The 23,202-nt window shown below is 47.7% G+C and overlaps 2 protein-coding genes across 2 annotated transcripts; both read right to left on the bottom strand.

Annotated features, from left to right (window-relative positions):
• Positions 1 to 315: 315 nt before the first annotated feature.
• Positions 316 to 4,135, bottom strand: LOC130194293 (probable methyltransferase-like protein 24). The gene is made up of 5 exons (XM_056415240.1): positions 3,731 to 4,135; positions 2,796 to 2,894; positions 1,831 to 1,967; positions 1,371 to 1,638; positions 316 to 715 (listed from the first exon to the last, which is right to left on the bottom strand). The coding sequence occupies exons 1-5, from the start codon at positions 4,049 to 4,051 to the stop codon at positions 410 to 412; spliced, it is 1,131 nt and encodes a 376-aa protein (XP_056271215.1). The 5' UTR covers positions 4,052 to 4,135; the 3' UTR covers positions 316 to 409.
• A 1,382-nt stretch (positions 4,136 to 5,517) lies between these two features.
• On the bottom strand, positions 5,518 to 23,164 carry ahdc1 (AT hook, DNA binding motif, containing 1). Its single transcript, XM_056421075.1, has 8 exons — positions 23,009 to 23,164; positions 11,227 to 11,344; positions 11,007 to 11,108; positions 10,849 to 10,894; positions 9,639 to 9,977; positions 8,914 to 9,160; positions 7,426 to 8,799; positions 5,518 to 6,797 (listed from the first exon to the last, which is right to left on the bottom strand). Exons 1-7 carry the CDS (start codon positions 23,162 to 23,164, stop codon positions 7,432 to 7,434), a joined length of 2,376 nt encoding a protein of 791 aa, XP_056277050.1. The 3' UTR covers positions 5,518 to 6,797; positions 7,426 to 7,431.
• Between the last annotated feature and the right edge of the window lie 38 nt (positions 23,165 to 23,202).

Genomic DNA, 23,202 nt, shown 5'->3' with positions numbered 1-23,202 from the left:
GCTGGATTAAATCAATGCAATATATTACATTGATAAATTCACTCAACTCAAAAAAAACCCTGAAAATGTGTTGTAGACCTGCCATACAGCTGTTTGATATTCACGACACATTGAGACACAATCCAACAATTCCTGCAATTTACATGTTTCTGGTGTTTTTTAATGTGTAGATCTAATTATTATTTTGGTTCACTGTTGCTCAGTTTTTTAAAAGCCCATCAGAAAGTCCGCCTTCTGCTCCATATTTGGTCAAATGAGCCAGTTTACAGTCGCACCAGTATTTCCTCTGAGGGGGCGGAGTCATATGAAGGGGGGCTCAAACCATTTTTAGTTTGACCTTCTCCTTCTTGTTTGAGGCCATCCACGAATGTCTGTACATGTGTCTACACCTGTGTTCATTCATGAGTCATCATCGCCTTGTGTTGACCCAACTGAGTATGTAAGAGCTGTGGCCATTTGCTACTGTCTGTTTGAGGACACTGTGACCCTCTCCTGCAGAGCTGTGGACCAGCTTGAGTCCAGAAGCTTGGAGACCCTGTAGGACACTGAACCAATAGTGGAGCACTTCCTCATTGGTTCCGCCCACCTCAAACCCTGCCCATTGCAGGTGAACCTGGGCAACCAGATGATGAAATCTCTGCACTGTTCCCGACTCAATCCAGTTCTGGAAAACTCGCCACTCGCCACTCAGCAGGTCCGCATACAGGAAATGAACCTAAAGAGAATATAGAATATAGAGAGAGACATTCACTATTGTTCTGTAGCACAATGAAATATCCACAGTCAAATTATTCTAGAAATTTCCATATCAGAACACTGTACAATATTGCTTTTATAATCCAAGCTTAGTTGTTTTTATCAGGCATCTGTTGTTGTTGTTGTCATTGCAAGAGAAAAGTGTGTTGGACTTGACAAGAGTTGTAGAAATGTTGTCCATATGTAGCACAATGTCATGTTACTGTCTGCATTGTTGGGAATAACATCTAATCTTGTATGAAGCCGGACTGGTGTCCATACCTCTCTTGTTTAGAATCAAATACTCAATCAGTAAATCCAAATACCACTTCATAAATAGTACTCGTCTACCACTTCTTGTAAAGTCAGCCCACATCTACTCAGACTGTAGGTATGTGGTTCCCTCTTGTGGCTGCAGGATGTAACTGGGCTAGTGTGTGATTCACATACTTAAATTGTTGCCATGGCAGCCAGGGATGGCGCAGAGCCTTGTTGCTATGGGAACATACAAGTAAGAGAGCTTTCTGGGTATGTTGGGGGGAAAAGACTCTACGCTATGTTTATTCAGCACTGTTTCTCAAAATGCGTGTGTGTGTGTTTGTGTATGTGTGTGTGTGCGCGTGTGTGTGTCTCACTGTGCGATGTCCCAGAGATGCCATGATGTCTGCCAGTGTTTGAGAAACACTACCCAGTTTTCCTCTTGTCTTCTGCTTGTGCTTCCTTGCAGCTCGCCACTCCATCCACATCTTGTGCTGCCTGACCACACCTCCATCACCATGGTTGCTGGCCAAACTGTTGCCACGGTGACCACCAGATGCACTGGTGGTGCTCGGATCAAAACAGTGGACTTCACATCCTAGCCCAGTCACAGTCTTTAGAAAATCTGCATCTGACCCATCCATACTAGAGAGACAACAACACAAACACACAAAACAGACAGATAGAAGGGAGAAAAAAAGGTGGTTTGATGATTATTGCATGCATGATTAAATATGAATTGCATTGTTTATTCCAATTCTGCCAGCGAGATGAAAACATAAACATCACAGCACATGCAAAGGCACATGGACATACTGTACAGACATATGGGCACACCTAAAAGAGTACGCAACACAAGGCCTGTCTGCAGCTGGGAGGAGCCAGTCCTCAGCACACAGCATCCAGGGGGGTGACTCCGCAGGGGGCGGTGATGCCTGAGACTGACCTGGAGACAAAACCCTGGAGCAGTTCAGCTGGAGATGGACAGGAGAGGAGAGGGTCACATGAGATGGGCTGACTAGGTCTGAGAACAGTCTCAGTCTTGTATAATAAGCATACAACGGACCCTGAGAAGACAGGAAGTTAAAGAAGAAGTTGTGGTAAAATGTCTGAGAACATTTCAGTCCAAGTATTAAGTAATGCAAAGGGTTTGCTGATAAAAAACAGACTCTTAAATGAGAGTTTCAGTTGTTGATAATTATTAACTTAAGTAACTTTGCGAGCCACTGCAACTTCTTGCATGTATTGAATAATTACAGAGCAAAGTCAACAGAATATAGTTGGTTTAATACCTTTTCTTACCAGTTACCCAGCACCTGGTGTTACATAAGGCTTAGCTCTATATGGGAGTTTCTAGTCTGGAACTGAAAGTCCTCACTGGCTTCATATTTTTCTGAATTCTGCTGCCAGGATACTGACAGCGCCTGACTGATCATATTACTGCAATGTTAACCCCCACGCTGGAAGTCTGCAGAAGAAGTGACGTAGATGAAAAAGTGACGTTTTTATTGATTCATTTTAAGGCTTGCCAAGAAACAACTATTGGCTATCTGGAGACCCTTAGTTGGCCATAGTGTATTCTTGAGACATTCAAGGAGGGCCCAATATATTTGACCAGTGGTTTCCAACCGGATAGTCAGTACTCTTTCCCATTTTAAGAAAATGCAAGGGTTTCACATATACAGTAAATACAAATTAGAAGTAGGTGCTCTTTATGATATTAGTGGCCTATAAAAGCGCATTCAGACAATTGAGACATTGACAGCATTACTGTGCTATAGGTGACGTTCTGTGGAGCCTACCTGTGGCCTGGTAATATAGGTGATTATACGATTGAGTCCTGCTGTGAAGGATGGCTCGTCTGCCGCCCACGGCTGCACCTCCAGTGTTCTGGGTTCCATCTGGGAAGATGTACATAATGCATATCAATATATATATATATATATATATATATACACATATGAATGGGAATGTCAGTAATGTTTGTGAGTGTGTCTGTCTGCTGCACCTCATGCTTTAGGTATGAATGCTGAGGAGGCAGGTCACAGCTTTTGACCTCCGTCCTGCTGGTAATATATTTGCCTGAGGCGCTGTAACACTCAGACACACACACAAAGCCCCCCACCCAACTCACACTGAACCTGTGGTCACCATGGTAACCTCAGCAGGGAGTGGGGAGGGTTGATGATTCACGAGAATGAGTCAGAGAGTTTAGCCTTGGGCAGAAAAAGAGACAGTGAGGGAAAAAGAGAATGAAAGAGAGAGGGGGGGGGGGGAATGAGGGTAAGACCCCCCCCCCCCCCCCCCCCTCCAACACAGATGAAGAGAGAACAGCTGTCACCTCTCTCTGATCTAGGGTCAGTACTCTCTGCCCTCACCTGTTCCATCGAGCTATGCAGAACTGACCCAGCACAGTGAATGAACTGGATGAAGTCACTTCAGCAGGCTTTTTAAAATGTGTGTTCCTAAACTGAGTATGTAGTTTCCTGAAGGTCATTATCTTTCTCCTACTTATACGCTCAGTTTAAATTCAGTGCATTTGTATTTCTTGGCTTAATGGGTTTTTGATTCGCAAAATAGCATAAAATTAAGTGGGATGTGAGTAAATAGTTTCACGTAAAATTAAATATGTAGGTGAAGTCTATTCATATAAATACATTGGCGGTCTGTTCTGTGGCAATAGGATAATAATGTAATTCAGAAACATTTAAATGCAATCGTATCTCCCGTGTTATACCTGGCGCGAGTGCATCTCGTTCTCATCCTCATACGCTCGTGCCAGCTCCCTTCTCTCCCCATCTTCCACCTCTTCATCCTCCTTCTCCTCCTCTTTCAAACCCGGACCCCGGGACGGGGATCCCCGCTGTCGTGAGTTCCTGTCCGGTTCGATGCTGATAACGGAAAAGGCCACCTCCGGCTCCACCCCCGCCCCGGTGGCTCGAGGTAACCGTGGTCCGACGACGAGGAGCTGGAGGGCGAGGAGGAACGGCGGGATTAAGAGGAGCATCACCGGGAGGGGGAGACGACCGCGGCCCCAGCGCAGCGCACAGCTCCGCATACCTCCTCCTTGGCGACACCGGGAGACATCTCCGGCACGGTGCCCTGGGATCCAACCTTTTTTTCCCAGTCGGGCAAGAGAGGAAAGTCCCTGCTGAGACAACCCCTCCTCCCTTTTCTTCCCCGTCATCCTCTTGTTCTTACCCCCAGGGGGAAGCTGTGGTGACGAGGCGCATTCCTTGTTCAAAGGCGGCCTTGTAGACACACTGAATGCAGCCTTATTCGCCCAAAGACTACCTCATTCACTTTAAAATGAACCCGAATGTTGGTTTAAATCCTCTTCTCGGCCACACCTTGAGAATACGTCTCACGAGAAATGAAAGGCGGGAGGCTTTTCTTAGAAAAACGCTTCATTAAAACACTGTGCCACTTACCTTTAGCCTTCTTTATTAATCATTACTGATGCAGATATCGTATTTGTTACTTAGGAGATTCACGTGTTGTATATATTACTAAGCATATGATTAGTTTATATAATAAAACACGTGGTTATAACTATAACCCAACTGGACAGAGTTGTTAAAATGTGCTGCTTCATTGGTTCAAGGGAGCTTTCTGCTATAATAACGTTGTTAGGACTACTAATATTATAATCACAATATATTTTGTTGTATATGCTAATTTTTTACATTGTGGTTTCTACTTTTACTTATGCAAATTACATTGCAGTGTGTGGCAGTTTATGATTCGCTGACAGTGTGGATTGTAGTTGGCTGTAATTTGGAAAAGAATCCATTGTATTTAAATGAAACGCTGCTTTCATGTGACGTAGCACACAAAAGAGAAGTCTGAAAGAGAGCTGTTGCTCTGCACCTTCTTCCTCTCTGTCTGTCATGTGGCGCTGTTGACTGTGTGTGTTCCCTTCCACCATACAGTGGAATGTCACAGCAAACACATTTCCTCCAGCCATGTCTGAGTCTATTTAGTCAGCCTGTTGACAAACTGCACCAACCCCCCCCCCCCCAACCCCCCCATCTGCTTTCTTTCTCTCTCTCTCACTCTCTGTCTGGCTCCCACATGCATACACACAAGCTGCAGATGTATACTATTTGCTCTAAAGTTTCCCCGTGAGGACATGACATGAGCGCGGGATCCCTTCCTGTGCGTTCTCGGCTACCACCAGCCTTTACGCTGCGACGCCATCTCCTTATTTGGAAGTATTTAGAAACGCTACATATTTGTACATTTTGTTTCTGTGGCTTTAGGACCTCTCCGACACTATTTTCTGATTTCCTCAGTCTGGTTCTTTTTATTTCCCCTCCAACACATCCTCCCCTCCCCACATCCATTCCTCTTCTCCCCTCCCTTTCACTCCCTGTCGAGTTGTGTCCTTCACTGAACTCTCTCGCTCAGTCCCAGACTTCCCAATATTCAGGGAGGCTCTACACACACATACACACACGCGCACACACACACACACACACACATCCCAGAATCTCTTAAAGAAGCAGTATGCTATAGACAAGATTACCAATGGCAAGAACAGAATGTGTATTTAAATATTTTGCACCTCAGATACATACATGATATGTAACAGACAGATATACAATTTTTTTCATCACAAAAACCACAAAACAACACAAGACCACAGAAAAAAGAAGGGAGAGAGTGAAAGAAAGAATGAGACCCTGCCAAGACTTTGGTGTCTGGGGAGCTTCACTCCTTTTGACCCCATAGGCACACACACACACACACACACACTCACACTCACATAAATGCACGCATACACACAAGTACATGCATTACTGCAGTCACACAAACACAGCGTCCTCTGTCTCACATTCGCACACAGAAAACGAGAGTCTCTTTGGGGCCACTGTGTGATTTCAATGTCTCTTTCCCTTGTAGTTAAAACATTAAAACACAGGATGTTGGGTCTCCATGCTGCAGTCCGCTCTCCCCCCAGAGCAGAGTAAACATGGCAGAACGCTGAGGAGAGCATGTTGATGACGGACCCTCAAAATGAAGAGGGAGCTTCTGGCTTGGAGCTGGAGTCATATGTACAGATGCTGGTATTTCAAGAGCAGAAACTGGTTCAGTCCACTTTTCTCTAATGGGACACAACACAAGGAGTGCACAGAGCGGGACATTTGCTAGGCTCATGGTATTTAAAAAGTTGATTCAGGCTCAGATGCGGTTCACGTTCGGGCACAAGACAGAAATGCAGGGTGAGTGACGGTTGAGTGCAGAACACAGTTGCTGGTTTAGCAGAGGATGGGAGGTTGAAAGCAAACAGATGAAAGAAAGAGAAAGAGAGTTGTGTGATCGTCCATATTGCAGATGTACAGAACAGGACCAGAAAGGTTTGGCGACATACAGACTTCTGGGAAATGGAGTCCTCTGTGTATCAAAGCAGGACTTGAAGGGGCGAGGAAATAGGTTTGTCTCTGTCCATCAGCGTCTGGTATTCAGTCAGCTCCTCTTGGCCATGCCCTCGTTCCAGCAGAGAGTGTGAGTGAGTGTTCACATGTTGGATTGCCCATGTATAGGTAGTGTATTAATCTGCACATGCGTGTCTGTGTTTGTGTGTGTCTGTTTCTGTGTGTGTGTGTGTGTGTGTGTGCATGCTCGGGTGTTTAAATTGCATTTGATATTGATTGTCAATGCTGGAGAATTAAAGCTTCACTGTCCATAGCTGGAAGCTAAATTCTCACCCTTCATTTCACAAACTCTACACAAAGAAGTCTCCTTAACAAAAAAAGAAGAAAAAATGTTTGAAGATCTGTAAAAGCTTGTATTGAGTGCACCTGAAAGAAAAACAGAGGGAGAGAGAAAGAGGTGAAGAGACATGGCATAATATGAGACTGATATTTCTAACAGTGACACTATTTTACAAGTCTTAGCGCGACTGTAAGTGAAGCCAATCGTCTACTTAATGGTGCTAAAAGTAACCATGCCCTGTGGCGTTGTTGCTGTTGTGCTCTACTCTTATTGATTTATATATTTGTCGTACAACTTAAGAGTGTTCTTTCACTTGAATATGGATTGAGACACACAATACCATCAAACACATCCACCTATAACTTCCTTTAAATGACAAAAGTTGTCGAACAAGTGTACCTTGCAAAAGCTACGAAGAAATGTTATTAAACCAAACAATTCTTTATACCAACTAGATCAGGCTGTTTTGTAAAACATACATCAGAGTAGTAATAATAAGCATTACAATTTGATGTTTCTGCAAATGGATTAATAAATCTGTAAAGTATTGTTTCTACTTATCTTTATTATATAAATTAAAGAACTGTTTTCAAATAAAAAGCATGGTCTCATCACTAATCAGACACTCCTCTGCACATATAAGTGCTCTAGTCGTGGTTACTTAGTTAGTTCTAGGATGGCCTCATTGTGTGTGCAACGAGTAAATAAACTCACCTGCTGTTACAGGCTGGTGACGCTGAAGCTGTCGTCATTGGCTGTGTCCAGGAGCTGGCACAGGACCCCGCCTCCCTGAGCCGCTTGGGAGGGGTAGCGGTGTCCAATGCCCTGGTAGGATTGGTGGGACAAGGAGTAGCCACCAGTGTCCTCCTGATGGGGCGAGGAATCCAGGGGAGGTTTGGGGTATGGGGAGTGAGGCAAGGGGCCCTGGCGGTGGCCTGTGCTCATACTGTGGGGGGTCAGATCCCGCTTGTGGGGGGGCAAGGTCGAGGGAGGGCTGCACTCCTCATAAAGCACAGGTGTTGAGTGGGAGTGGAGGCTGTTACCGGGGTTGGAGTGTGTGTGGGCGGCTAGGTGAGAGTTGGGGTTGGTGTGTGTATTGTGGTGGGGCTGATTGTTGGTGTGGGGGTTGGAGTGGGAGAGGAGGTTACTCTGGAGCAGTGAGGTGGGATGGGTGTTGGTGTGCGGCTGTGTGTTGTGATGGTGTGTGTCATGGAGGGTCGGTATCATGTGTGTGTGGGTATTCGCATTTGGGCCAGCGAGCGGATTTCCGTGTGTGTTTCCATGAGGACTCGTGTGCGGGTTGCTGTGTGTGTGCGCGGCTGGGTTTGAGTGTGTGCTGTGGGTGTGCGGGCTGGGGCTGCCGCTGTGCGATGTCTGTCCGTACCAATAGGGAGAGCTGCAGTAGCTGGGAGAGTCATACTGTGAGAACTGTGGGTCTTTTGGAGGAGGGCGATGTGAGGGACTCAGTGCTGTGGCGCAGAGCGGTGTTATCCGTGGTGAGGGAGAGCAGGAGGGGGAGAATGTCCTGGAGGGGACGGGGTGGTAAGACTGGGGTGGAGGAGGGGTGGGCTTGGGAGGGTACGGGGGAGATGAGACACTTGGTGAGAGGGAGGAGGAGGATTCTCCAGGGTATAAGGCTGGATATCGCTCCTCAGAGGAAGGTGTGGAGGGGTGGGCAGTGTAAGGGGAAGGGTACTCACAGGGGTCCTGGAGGTAGCTGGAAGGTGGTGCAGGATTGGGAGTGGCCAGGGGAGAGAGGCTACTACTGTCTCCACTGTAATAGTCCAACCCCTCCTGGAACAGCCCAGACCCCTCTGGACCTCCAGCACTCACGGCTCCAGATGAAGAGGCAGCCTTGCCCCTGCCTTTGGCCCCTGAAGGCCTCTCTCTCTGGCATGGAGATAAACTTCCTCTGCCTCCTCTAGACCCTCGGCCCCGTCCTCCAACCCCTCCCCGCTTAGGTCCAGCTGTAGGCGTTGGGGAGGGGCTAGATGGGGAATCAGATTGTAAAGCAGAGCCACCTTCTTTTTCCACTTGTGTCTCCGTCCGTTTCCTTCGACCTCGGCCGGGTTTGCTCGTTCCCGCGCCCTGGAAGAGAACGTTCTGGCTCCAGTTATACGAGGGACCAGAAGCACTCTCATGCCAATCCATCATCAGCTTCTCCAGGCTGGACAGACTTGACTGACCCCCCTCTCCACTTACAGAAGCAGCTTCATTCAATTTGTAGGTGCCACATGTGGAGCTGGGTCCACTACCAGTGGCTGCAGAGCCGAGATGTGAGGAGTCAGAGGAGGATTCTGAGAGACTTTCAGGAAAAGGTTGACGCTTGGCCTTCTGGGGGGTGTAGTTGGAGATATCCAAGATGTCTTTGGACTCACTGGAGCCATACTCACTGTAGCCGTGATACTGAGGCCCAAAGCCGTCTGTTGGCCAGCCACCGTAACCTTGTCTGAAAAATACAAATAAATATAGAGACACAAGTTATGAAATGCACGTATGTGTGCAGATATTTGAATATCCACTGCTCTTTGTCCCAGTTCCACCAATCAGTGAAAGAAGCCTGAAGAGGAAACTGTGAATGCATGTTCTGATTATAGATCACTCGCTGGATAAACACGGTGCACGTTTTAGAGTCCACTCGTGTCAGATATCGACTGTTAATTAGCACATGGTGAACATGGTTGAAATTTAAAATGATGTGCTGGAGTGAAACATTTATAATAAGTAATTCACCTCCTTTTGATCCTGCTCTGGCTGAACTTTAGTTTGTAAAACAATAATAATGTAGAATAAATAATGTAACACTAAAAAAACATTGAATGCCTTATTCGTTTATAAAGGTCAGAATATGTGTGAACAAGTCACTTGAACTCATTGTAAAACTTTTTGAGCCTTTTTTGTAATGACAGGACGCATAAGTGATTTACCTGTAGCTCCACTGATTGGTGTTGTACTGTTTGTAACCTTCTGGAGAGGAGCTGAAGGGGCTACTTTTGGCCACAGACATGTATCCTCCTCCTGGTGATGTGGGTCCTGTCGACTCCCCCCGCAGCATGGAGGAATGACCTGCTGCAGGATATCCACCAAAGCCTCGCCTGGCCGCTGCCTGGTAGCTCGAATAACCCATTTGACCAACAGTGGAGGCCTTAACACTGCTGTGTCCAGATCCATATGCAAAGCTGCAATCTGAGGATCTCTGTGGCACTGCCGGAGAAGAGGAGGAGTAGCCAGATGAGTAGTGGCCAAAAGAGGCGGGATGGGGGGAGCTAGGAGAGTGTGAGAGAGACGGAGGAGTGGATTTGGGAAAGGTAGAAGTGGTGGGGGATGTTTGGGCCAGGCTGCTATAGCTGTACGGAGGCCTCGCTGAAGAGCAATGTGTCTGGGATAAACCCTCCACCACTGAACTTGCACCCTTGGAGCTCCACTTGGGGAACGCAGGGGACCAGCTGTGACCCGCAGCTGGACTGGATGGCTCATAACCAGGGGTGTTTGAAGCTTTTCGGGGGTCTGACTGCGAGGAGGAGATGTCCAACAGGTCTGATGAATCATCTGAGTCGAGGAGTGACCGGAAATATCCAGCAAACAGGCTTTGTGAGTCCTCCCCAGCTGGCCCGACCCCTCGGCTTCCTCCTGGACTGCTGTACGCACCCCCCCTTCCAACCTCACAGGAGGAAAAGCCTCCCCGTGGAGATCTACAGAGCTGATACCCACCCAAACCTTTCTCCTTGTCTCTACCCCCCTCCCCCCAGCCACCTGCCCCATTGGGCCAGTCCTGCCCCATGGACACATCCCCTTTAAAAGCGCCATTCTTTCTCACACGTTTCTTCTTGACCATTTTCTCTCCCCCAGACTCAGTCCCCACGACTCCCCCTCCCCTACCACCTGTATTCTTTCCCCTTTTCTTCGGTAATCCATGCTCAGACATAGGGCTCGGTTTCTGCTTCTTGCCAATGGTTTCAAAGAAGTCGCTGAATGTGCTCTTATTGCGCTCACTGCCCCCGACCCCCCCTGCTCCTGCTCCACCTCTTCCACTGCCCCCTCCTCTGCCACCTCGGGGGCGTCTATAGCCAGTGAGCCGGTGGAGCAGGGTGGATATTCCAGGATTTTCCAGGGGGGTATGAAAGCTTTCAGGCTCACTGGGTGTCCAGCAGCGTGGGGGAGAGCAGCGGCCAGTGGCGGGGGGCTGGCGGTTTAATAAGGCCATTTTCGACAGAACATCCCCATACTCTGTTTTCACATCATTAGTATCGTTAACATACGATGGATAAGGGGAAGGGAGTTTAGCCCGCCGTCGCCTCTGGGGCTTCTTGGGCTGGTCTCCATTACCGCCAGCATTCCCGGCATTTGGAAGCTCTCCCGGTATTCCTGGCACAGGCTGTTTCGGTGGTCGTCCCCGCCTGCGTTTGAGAATAACCGGTAGTTCTCCAGGAGGGAACATCACCATGACACTCTTTCCATTGTTCTTCATTCGAAGAAGTGCCGTCGGCTCTCGAACTACATCTGAGCCTTCCACACTGCCATCATTGCGTTTTTCTGTCCCTGTAAAAGTCTCCAAATTGGAAATCTTGTAGCTTTTCTGTCTGCGGCTCAGGCTGACAGGTATGCGAGCCACCTTGACGACAATCTTCCTCACCTGTAATGCAGAAAACAGCATGAGAAATATGCAATCGTATTAACATCTATGTCATACATGGAATTAAATGGTGTGTTATGTCAAGAGAGTAACTACAATGATATGTAACTGTAAGTTAACTTACACCAACAAAACGTCCACGTCTCCGGTTCTTGTGAGGAGATACCTCCTCTGCAACAGGCTCCTGCTTCACAGTGAGAGGTGCAGCGATGGTGGGTGTGTTTGCAAATGGTAGATGAGGCGTAGCAGCATGAGCCATGGACCTCGCTGCCTGACGCTGTTTCACACTTTTAGGAGCGGCTTTATGGACAGGTTTTGGTGCAGGCCTAGACCTGGATTTAGGTCCAGGTTTATGGCCAAGTCTGGGCCCGGGTTTGGGTATAGCTTTAGGTACAGGTTTGGGTACAGTTAGAGCAAGAGCAATCTCTGTAGGGCAGGGTGCCGTGGGAAGAGCAGCCTCCACAGAGGAATGCTCTTCTTTCTCTCCAACGGCAACCTGCTCCTCTTTAACCCTCCAGATCTTCTCCTCCAATACTTCATCTTCCTCCTCTACGCCCCTCTCCCGTCCTGTTTTCTTCTCCCCATCCTCTAAGCTCCGGCGGAGGCGGGAAGATTTGCGCAGGTGACAGGGAAACCGGGGACGTCCAGAGCTGCGGAGTGCATATTTCTTCTCTGCCTCCACAGGAAGAGGAGAAGAGCCTGCGTTTGGGTTTTGACCAACAGGGACTGGACCACAGGTTGAGGTGTTGTCTGTCTCTAAAGGAACTGGGGGATTGGTGGCGGCAGTATGATTGCCATGTTCCAAAGACAGGGGTTGAGGTGAAGTTGTGTGTATGGCCTCTGGTGCGATAGTCCTGGAGTGTTCGGGTCCTACAGGACCCGTAGGTGGGTTGATTTCCATGTGTCCACAATTATCCATGTGTGCTTACGAAACAGCCTGTGTGTGCACATCTAGGTCAATGTGCATTTGCATGTCCCTAATTGTCTCTGCAAATGTCTGTCTCAGCGATAGTGTGAGTCTCTGTCTGCCTGCGCGGGCAGGTGCTGTGCCCCCGCCTTCTATGTTGATGGAGGCCGTTTGCCACGGCTAAAGGAGAGGAGGGAAAGAGGTCGGAGGTCACTGGTGCCAATCCATTTTCAGAGGGATCCTGGGACCCCACCTGGAGCCCGAGTTCCCTGGTCCAGAGCTCAGGCCCAGCCAGCCCCCCCAGCTCCACCACACACGCGTTTTCCTCTGCTCGAGTCCCACCACAGCCGACTGGAGCCCCAGTTTGGCCTGAATGTAGGTGAGCTGACAAGCCACTCATTCAGTGGACAGTCTTGTGTGAGGAAAGAAGGATGTTTTGGAACTTAGGGTTTCTTCTTTGTAATTGTAGCGTCGTCTTCCTCGAAGAGCAGGAAAGTTCAGTGAACTGAGGACAGAAATATAGACAATGTTTTAAAAATATATTATAGTATATTATAAAAACAATATCACCAACAAATGTGTTTCCTTGTCGCATTTAAGTTATATCAACTCCTTGCTGCTCAACATATTGGTCATCAAATGCTATACAAATACAAACCTAACATTTGCAGCACATTTGTGGCTGTCTGATAGGTTTTTTGGCAATGGGCCATACAGCTCATTTGTAACGCAGACTATTCTATTAACTTTGCCACCCACACAGAAGCTTCACAAGATTAGATTACATTTACCATTCATACCCTGCTCAATTGGTTGCTTTTACCGTATGGTTGTGGCGCTGATTTGGATTTTGATTCTGAGTTGAGCCTCAATCTGTCTGCCTGACTGTCTCTGTTCTGCAGGGGATCATTGGGTCATCAATACTGCAGTGGAGTGCTCACATACTTCTCTCTCACCCCTCTGCTCCTGTCATTTGCCCATGGTTGCTAGAGAGAGAGACATGGACAGACAAGGCAGACAGAAGAAGGGATAGTTTGTTGGAAAAAAGTGGGAGAATAGGTGAGTGTGGGGGGGGGGGGGGAGTGAGGAGGAGGAGGGTGGAGCAGAAAGAAAAAGAGCATAAGAGATTAGTACATGATGTCACAGCATGCATCATCAGACCAGACTAGAATCAGTATTTTGGTGAGGGCTGCACCATCTCACAGCAGATGCTTTTATTTTGGAGGATGACTTGCAATACACCTTTGTCATACTCTAATTGTGGTTCATAAATCATTTATATGTGTTCCAGCAGACTGAAGGCACACACATGTAAACCAGGGCCACTTCAGCTATTCTGTTGAAGTTTCAATGTGCTTCATAACAAACAATGAGGATCATCACTGCATGATGAAGACCTCGCTCACAGAGCCGTGTGTCTCCCCATATCGGTGTAAGTAGATGTACATGTTGTAAAAATCCACAAATTATAATCAAGAGTGGAGTAGTGGTGACAAGCACACATACTCACACAGCAAGCCACATTTCGGCCAAACTATTGTAATACATTACAAAGCACAAGACTTTGAGGGTGCAACAAGAATGTGTGAATAATCGCAGCCAGCAGGGGGAAGCAGAGAGGTGACGAATCGAGGTGTTGAGAGGATGGAGAGATGAAGGTGACAGAAAGACAGGAACTATAGAGGGATTGTGGAAACCCAGAGCAGAGGGGGAATGGAAGTACAGATTGCCAGAACACATACAAGTCTTACAAAATCTGCTATCAGACTCACACATGACTGCATCCACGCACACATTCAAACACAAGTATGCATTGCCACATTCACACACATATCCACGCACGGCTGCCTCCAACACTGTGCCACACTCTGCTCATACAAAACAAGCTCGTCCATCCTCAGATCTCTCTGTCTCCTTCTCCAAAACATGGTTCTGAAAAGGAGGGAGGGAGAGGGACAGAGAAAGAAAGAGGGCGGACATGAAGGGGAGGGAGTAAAAGACAGGCATAAGTGCAAGAATGGGTGAGAAAGTATGAAAGAGGGCAAGAAGAGCAGAGTGGGTATAGACACAATAGAGACATGGAAAGGATGGTAAGTCTGGCAGAGGCAGACAGACTTAAGAAAAACAAAAGGAGGTCGAAAAAGTTGAAGGAGGCAAGTGCAAGAAACAGTATAGAGGAAGAGAAGGAGGAGGAGTCAGAGAGTTTTGTTGGAGCAGAGTTTAGGGATGGAGAAGAGGAATGACACAACTAGGACAAACGCACATAGAGATAAACACTCACAACACACACTTTCTTTAACCTCCTCACCCACTCCCTCCCGTGCCCAGTGCCGTCTCCCTTCCTCTCTTCTCTCCCATTCTCGTTCTTACTTTCATCTAACTAACAGCATTCCTTAATATAATCTCCGTCTGACCGATGTATGAGAGAGGAAGAAGAACACATGCTTTAATTAAACATTGCTGCACATGTGCTTACATACAGTACATGCACAACCTGTCACTCACAGACACACAAAGACATATGCAAATGTGCCCCCACAGCTTCATCCTCCCACACTCACACATCCATTTGCACATTAAGACATACATGCCACACACACACACACACGCGCACGCGCACACACACACACACGTGTATAGTCATGCACAATTACACACAAAACAAAGACACACATGCAAATATCTCTCTACTGTGCTCGGCGGGAGGTATTCTTACAGAGCTTAGATACCAGCCAATCAAACGCTCCCACTATGATTCATTGTTTAAGCAAACACTCCTGGCATCCATCAGCTGCCATGCCAATAAATTCAACATCATGCGTATAGCAAATGCATTTTGGTGCATTTGACTGTGAATGGCTCAGTGGCATTGTCTCCGTGAGAACAGTCGGTGGTGTGCGCTGCTTCCACACGATGATCTGTTGACTCTGTTTCAGAAGGAGCCGCTCTCCTATGATTTTTGTTTGAACATTTTGATCTTGTATATTTTGTATCTGCATGTTATAGTTATTGGTGCTATTATGCACCACAGAGTTATGATACACATTCACTCATGACAGTGGGAAATCAGAGATGAGAACTTGTCATGGTCCAGTTGGGGCAGTTGTCCTGTTGTGCATCGTCTGAGAGGAACAATCATCCTGTACATGGGAGCTGAGCAGCATATCTATTCTCTCCCCATCCATCTCACTGCCACAAAGCCTTGCAGACTCCAGGGCTGCCAGCAGCAACCCTCAATGAGGAACTAGACCCTGTGTGTGTGTGTGTGTGTGTGTGTGTGTGTGTGTGTGTGTGTGTGTGTGTGTGTGTGTGTGTGTGTGTGTGTGTGTGTGTGTGTGTGTGTGTGTGTGTATGTGTGCTTGTGTGTGTGCGCATGTGATTGTGTGTGTGTGTGTGATTGTGAGTGTTAGAGAGATAGGTAGTGAGAGAAAAGAGAGATGGAGAGAGAGAGAGAGAGAGCGGAAATGTGTATGTGCTTGCACACATGTGTGTCTCTGCGAGTGCACGTGTATGAGTGTGTCTTCCTGGGTGTGTTTGTAAAAGCACTCACCAAGCTCTAACGGGTGTGCAGTTGTTGCTAAGAGACAGGCAGCAGCACCGAAACAAGTATGGGGGGGTTGGGGGTCTGTGGGGGGGGGGGAGGTGGTGAGGGGAGGAGGGGGGAGCTCCACAGAGAGGTTTAGACAGATAAGAAAAAGAGGGGATAAAACAGAGCGCGATGGAGAAAGTGTATGTGAGGACAAGAGAGAAGAGGAGGTGGGGAGGAGGGTCCACAGAGACTGAGTGACACTGTGCAGAAACTCAACTACCATCCACCTCTCAACCTGCAGCACCGGCAGCCTCAAACCTACATTGAACACACAACAACTTTTTCTTTCAAAATAAAATAATTTAGAGGAAAATAAACAAAACAGTTTGACAGCTTGATGACAAACTGTTCTCAAGTCATCCTTGAGGGGCTTTCAGTCGGAACAAGGGTGTCATGTTGTATTCCAGGTCATAAACGTCTGACTTTGAAACATTACACATCACATGACATGACATGTGGACTGTAAATACTCACTGTGTGAATGTCAAATCAAGTACGTAACCATGAATCCAAGGACTCTTTTTGTATGTATATAGCTCCTATATATGTAGAAAAAAATAATTGTAATGCATATTAATGTAATTCATTTGAAGATTTCAAAATGATTAATCTCCAGCTGCATAGCAGAACACAAGAACACGGAAAGCGAGACCAAGTCGGGACCAGTTTTAAAAATTTGAAAAGTCTTTTGATATCGAGGCAGACTGAGTACTTTCCACTGAACTTTCTTTCTTTCTGCTTCTTTCTGACATCTCCTCCATCTCCTGTCACCCGCGTTCATTTTGTTGGAGTGTGTGTGAAGGGCGGCGAGGACCAGTGACAGACAATAATAGCAACACATATTTAAAATGCATCAAGATATTGGCTGCATTTGATCATGAATTTTTACAACTAATCACAGTCATGATAACAAATAAATCAGAACATGCAAAGGCAATTTAGTGACATCCCCAGAGTTCAAAGGTCTCTTTGTCTGAGACAGAGACGAGACATTCAGAAAGTCTTGATCAAGACCAACATTATCTTAAACTGATACTGTTGGTTGGCACGTTTTAATTCAGCTGAAATAAAATAAAATAAAGTAAAGTTGAGGATATATGTTCTTGCCTTCACTGCATTGGGTTGTAGCCCAACAGGCTGTACAAATGAACAACGAGAATTTAAGCACATCCAAAGTTAACAGAGCTGGTTTCTTGAGAGCTTGAGGTGTGTGTTAGTGTGCCAAAAGGGGCGAGGAATGTTATATACATATATCGCACTACTGGTGCCAGCATGCTTGCACACAAATTACCAACAGCAACCTTCCCAAACAACGCTGAACTTTGTGCTGCAGCTCCATGCACACACACGTCAGTCAAACAAAGACAGTCCAACTAATACTTGCACACTTACACACATATTCTCACCCCCACCCACTCACACTCTCCTTCACTCTGACCTCTCCTCCACCATCCCCAAAAAAAACACTCCCACCTCCCCAGCTGCAGGAAATTCCTAATGATCTCCATCATCAGTGTGCGGCTGTATGTCCTGCCAAGAGCAAGCATGCGCATGCACGCTCATATGCAACAAACACACATACGAGCATAGAAATGAGCAGAGAGCAACACATAAACCATATGCGCAGACAAACAAAAAGGCAGACGGCGTTCAGACAGACAGACAAACATCGAACGTAAACAGACTTCACACAGACCAGAGACAGTGGCTGCTCAGCCAATGATGTTCACAGGGGACTGCAGAAGTAGAACACCAGTCAACTAAAACCAGGACCCCCCCCCCCCCATCTGACTGTCTTGGTATCTGACTGGCTGTCTCCTGTTGTTTCTGCAGGAATATACATGTTGTAGTTATTTTAAGATGAGGAGGACTGTATTACCCCCTTCCTCTTCACCCCACTCCTCACTGTTCCCTCTCTCATCAACCCCTCCCTCCACACACACACACACACACACAATTCCCGCCCCCAGTTTCCCACAAAACACGCTCCCACTCCCCAAATCATCGCCAGCTCAACCTGACTCTCTCTCTTTTTTCTCTCTCTCTCTCTTTCTCTTTCCTGGCGCTGCTGATGACCGCCCCTCCGTCAGGTCATGTGACTAACCGTGCCAGCTGGGAACAGCTAGGAGTGTGCACATGTGCGCACTTAAAAACACATACAGGATTATGCACAGACAAGGATACATCTAGAAACACATGCAAATACAGGAAGATGAAACCAACCACTTAGGTGCAAACACAGAAAAACTCCCACTTACGGTTCACACAGGTGTGCGCACACACACACACACACACACACAGAGCTGACATGTACAAATAGGCCGAAACACACATTTGCAAGCAAAGCTGCATGCACTCACTGACGCACACTCCACGTAGTCACGCTGGCGAGAACTCACAGACACACTTAAAAACCTCACACACAGTCACGCACATCTACCTCACACACAGAGGACACACAAACCAGATGCTTGGACCCCAACACACACTTGGACCTTGAGGCCAGTGTTTTGGAGAGGGGCCTCTGTGCTGCGGCCCTGACTTCCTGACTCCTCCTCCTCCTCTCTCCAGACTCCTGTTCCACAGTTGCTGTGGGAGACGCTGCTGCAGCTCCCGTTGCCACGGAGAAGGCTGCTGGCTGTTTGAACAACAATGGCCGCCTTGTGAACATTCCAACTGTAGGTACTGACAGCTCATCAGCTACAGCCTCAACATCCACAGCGCTCAAAAAGCACACGCAGACACACACATGCTGCTCACAATACACCCCGACCCCATGCCACTGGACTGTACCGCTCATATTCCTGGACTCACGTCTGAACGAGGTAACACTCTCACACACAATGAGACATTCACAAAACACACACACACACACATCTGTGCACGCTCGAAGAAATTATGACTTGTGCTGAGAGGATAAGAAACCCTTCTTTCCCTCTCTTTCTACCTGCATCTCTCGAACATTTCTCTCTCTCTCTTACACACACACACACACACAGTGCGCAGTACATTCATCCATCTTCCCCCTTCTCCCCGACTACTCTCTGTCTTTTTCTCTTATCTCTTTCTCTCTCCTCCCCCTCCACAGCCTCCTGCTTTCACTCTCTCACTCGCTCTTCACTTGCTCATCCCTGCCTCTCTCTCCCTTTCTGTCTCAGGAAGTATGTGTTCTCACTCTCTCTCACACACACACACACACACACAATCATCCTGGCACACGCACACACATGTGGAGGACACACATTCGCACAGAGAGAGAGGCACACACAATCTCTTTCTCTCCTGGAAGGTAGCGAATATTCTTCGTCCCTTGGGGGCATACACTTCCTCAGAGAAGGAGGGAAAAGGGAAAGAAGAAAGGAAACAAAAAAAATTTGAGCAGAATGGGCAAGAGAGGAAGAGGAAGGACAGGAAGGGAGAGAGAGAAGATAGGAAGGGAAGAGGGTGAAAACTATATTCACGGCAGGGATTTATAGACAGACCCCTGAGTGCTCTGATTATCTGTTCATATTGATGGGACGGCGTTGAAGCCACGCTGGTGGAACGTTGAGACGGGGCTGAAGCCAAATTGAGTGAGTGGGGGGGGGGGGGTGTTGAGGAGAATCACTAACAAGTCTCTGCTTATCCTCTGACTCACTGTTTTTAACACACAGACCCAGACACACGTGTATGCACACTCACACGCTGCTAAAAACAAAGCATGGGAAGTCAGACACATCGTACATGTGTAAGTATGATGATCTGCACATAGATGTGTGTGTGGCTGCCAGACACCGAGATAGCTTTTGTGTGTGTGTGTGTGTGTGTGTTTTCCCCATCTCTCGCTCCTCTTAAATAATTGAGCTGATTCTGTCCAGCTTGTTAGGGAGGTACACGGCAGCTTCACACTCTGTCTTTCTCTCCTTCTCATTCTCTCATGCGCTCCATCTCTCCCTCCTCATCCTTCCATCTTGCCGCTCTCCCTTCATTTATCACTCTTTTTCTTCCCTGACCCCTCCGTCCTCTCTCTCTCCCGATTCTCAGTCCCTTCCCCCAGCTCCGCTCTCCCTCTTTCTTCGCAAATCCCTCCTGTTCTTTGACCTCTCGCTCGCCTCTTGCAGTTTCAGCCCCTCCCGCCCCCTCCACCCTGCTGCCCTCTATCATCCCTCTCCTCTTGTCTCCCTCTCTCCATCCTCTGGAGGTGAGAGGTCGAAGCTTCCTCTCCGCCGTCAGACTAAAACCGGCTGCAACCAGCCCTGTGGACGGGTGGGGGGTTGGTGTGAGGGAGACAAGGAAAATGAGGAGGTAGGTGATGAGGGACATATTGGGAAGGTGCTGGAGAGAGGGAGTTGGAAGTGGAAAAGAGAAAAAGGGACTCATTGGAGGACAGAAACATGAGGGGGTGGGGGGCTAAAGGGGAAGGAGGCGAGAGAAAAGAGAAGGGGAGATTTCGTCAGTGGCTTTGACGCGGAGGAGCTGTTTTATGAATGTATCGTGTGGGAGGTGACAGAATGGAGCATACACACACTGCTTACACAAATGCTAAATGGTGTGTGGGTGCATCTGTGTGTCTATACCTGTGTGTGTGTGTGTGTGTGTGTGTGTGTGTGTGTGTGTGTGTGTGTGTGTGTGTGTGTGTGTGTGTGTGTGTGTGTGTGTGTGTCTGTGTGTGTGTGTGTGTGTGTGTGTGTGTGTCTGTGTGGGAGGTGAATCACGTTTACCTGCCTGTGGCGAAAGCTATTTCACTTCAGGTGACGATTAGATTAACAGGAGTCGTAAAAGACAGGACCCTTCACTCCAAGGACGAAGTAATGACTTATTCTTTTTAACCAGTGGCTCGTTGCACAGAGGTACATATTAAAAGTTGTAAAATATTCCAGAAATGTCAAATTACTCAATAATAGAATGAGAGGTTTAATAGGATACAAAGATGTTTTTAACAGAAGACAATGGAAAAATCTCTGATTTGGAAACAGCAGAGGAAACATTGATATCAATAGCATTTATATAAATCGCCATTTTCTGATAGCCTTTAATTCATCAGCATACAGCTCTAAGCACTAGCAAACAAGCTGGTGTCACTATGAATAGATCAGTTATGCGAATCTGTGACCTCAAATCAATTTCTCATGTATTTTGGGGCATTTTTAGGTTCAGAGTAATAATGGCCTGACTCATTCACAACGCTGGTGTAAATTCCCTTTGCTTAAATGGCAGTAATATATCGGTTGTGAAGAGTTCAAATGGGGGGAGGGGGTGCCAGAATGATCTTCAACTGACTTTGACAAAACATCTGTAACCCGAAATAAATCCCTTTGTTGCATTTGAGAAATCTTGTGCGCAGCTAGAAGCCAAATTCATTCCTAAAATGAGATTATTTGTAGTTGTGAGAAGCCTGAGATTGTTTTTGGAGAATCAGCATTTGAAGAGACTCAGTCTCTGGTCGGAGATCCTTTCTGATTTAGATTACTGAAGCTCTGTCTGGGGGCAGGTTTGGGTGGTCCGATAAGAGCCTCACATGATGTAGTCTCTTTAAACTGCCTCTAAGCCACTGCCCCCATTCAACAGGTTGCACCTTCCTAAACATCAGGGAAAATGTCCCAAAACATCTTCTTTATCTCCATGACGACCTCCGTCTCAAGAGGACATCTGACTACAGCAACCTCACATGCTGATAGGCGGACAGAGAAGACAGGTGATTGGTTGAGCTGTCGGCTGTCATATCGGCAGGGTGTATCTTTGTGACACTGCAACACACACACACACACACACACACATACACACACACTGGCTTGTCATGCCATCAACCCACATGCCTACGAACTGCAGCAAGGCGCAAACAAAAGGTACTTCCACAGTGTGCACACACACACACACACACGGAAGTAGATGTACACTTACACACACAGGTACACACACACACACTGCTTTGAGACGAGCTGTGGAGTGTTAAGGTGCGCTGACCCTGCCAATGAGGACAGGAGGAACATCAACGGAGCTACAAGGCCGTTGCTATGACAACTAGCCCCGCTCACTAGGAAGCACAATAGGCCTTAGCTGTTATATGTTCACATTCTCTGTTTCTCTCACTCCCTCTCTCTCTCTCTCACACACACACACACACAGGGCAATGCACTCAAGACAAGTCTGACAGACAGCGGGCCATTTCCTTTTCATTCCAGCATTCAGAGGGCTGAAATTATTCATTATGTCCAAGTGGACCTGCCAATAAGAGAACTCACTCTTTAACCGGCGAATGAGAGAGTGAGACTGGCTGAGTGTGAGACACACAGACCGAGCATCACTCTGCATACTAACGGCACCTGCGGGTAGCCTGTGCACGTCTCTGAGGGGCCCTTAAATAACGAACTGTCACTGCCCAGACATCGACATTGACTTCTCTCTCCCTCTCATCCTCTCTCTCGCCTCTCTTCATGCACTCGTTCTTCCTTTGTCACCCCCCTCACAGAGGAACGCTGATAATCACCACCACGAGCACGCCTTGTCTCCCCAGCACATTGGCCCTGTTGCCACTGCAGGATGTGCTGCTGCTGTGTCCTGCCTTACTGCCCTGACAACTCAAGGGGCTGCCCGGATGGAAACCTCGGGACTGGATGGACGCTCACCGCTAACCTCGTGGTTTCCAAAACACCTGTCCATCGTCAGGAGCTGGACTCACAGTCAAACCTCTGGTATGTGTCACTGGCATGTCAATTTAGTATTAAAAAAGTCCACCCACAGATGTGCAGTCTAGGGAAACAGCAAATAAACAAGTGTGTGTGTGTGTGTGTGCCATTACCTGGGGAGGTATTGTATCCCGCTGCCCTGCCTACAATCTATGTTAATTCAGTGATAATAAAAAGGTAATAGGTGAGAAGATTTGAGATACTCCCCATAAAAATCATGGGGGTTAACAAGGTTCATTGCGCGCACATTTGACGACATTACATGTGTGTGCGATGTGTGTGAGTCGGAGCATCCTCATACACGCTGCATGCCCACACTGAAGCCCAAATGAGCCAGCAGCGCGAGCAGTGCGAATAAAGAGCTCCGTCCGCGAGCGGCATCGATGAGGTTAATGTACCCAACTCAAAAGGAAACGTAGCCAGAGGTGCGCAGCACAACTGGCTGCGTGGACAGTAAGCTAATTTCTGCTGTTGTGTACACAAGACGCTGCACGCGCACTCACCAAGGGAGAGAGAGTCTCGGGGCTCGCGCTGCCTGTTGGAGCTGTGGCGGTGGCGGGGCTGGCTGGCGGGGATGTGGGCTCCCGCGGCTGTCGGTGACGGAGCTCCGTTCGTCTCCTCTCCCGGGTCACGGAGCTGCAGCCGTCAGCGAGCAGCATGTCCCCTTCATGTGGGCTCCCCGCGTCGGAGGGAGGCA

The sequence above is a fragment of the Pseudoliparis swirei genome, chromosome 1 (genome assembly GCF_029220125.1).
Source record: "Pseudoliparis swirei isolate HS2019 ecotype Mariana Trench chromosome 1, NWPU_hadal_v1, whole genome shotgun sequence".
Lineage (NCBI taxonomy): Eukaryota > Metazoa > Chordata > Actinopteri > Perciformes > Liparidae > Pseudoliparis > Pseudoliparis swirei.
The sequence above is the reverse complement of the archived record's forward strand: the minus strand, read 5'-3'. Positions and strand labels throughout refer to the sequence as shown.

Bases quoted from the DNA above. Each gene is read 5' to 3' on its own strand.
- LOC130194293 (XM_056415240.1), bottom strand. From the start codon at position 4,051: ATGCGGAGCTGTGCGCTGCGCTGGGGCCGCGGTCGTCTCCCCCTCCCG. The intron at 1,968-2,795 runs GTAGGCTCCACA...GTCCATCTCCAG, and splicing joins CCTATATTACCAGGCCACAG to CTGAACTGCTCCAGGGTTTT. The intron at 716-1,370 runs GTGAGACACACA...TATTCTCTTTAG, and splicing joins CATCTCTGGGACATCGCACA to GTTCATTTCCTGTATGCGGA.
- ahdc1 (XM_056421075.1), bottom strand. From the start codon at position 23,164: ATGCTGCTCGCTGACGGCTGCAGCTCCGTGACCCGGGAGAGGAGACGA. The intron at 11,109-11,226 runs GTGTGGAAGGCT...TCTCAAACGCAG, and splicing joins AGAAAAACGCAATGATGGCA to GCGGGGACGACCACCGAAAC. The intron at 9,161-9,638 runs GTAAATCACTTA...TGTATTTTTCAG, and splicing joins ACCAATCAGTGGAGCTACAG to ACAAGGTTACGGTGGCTGGC.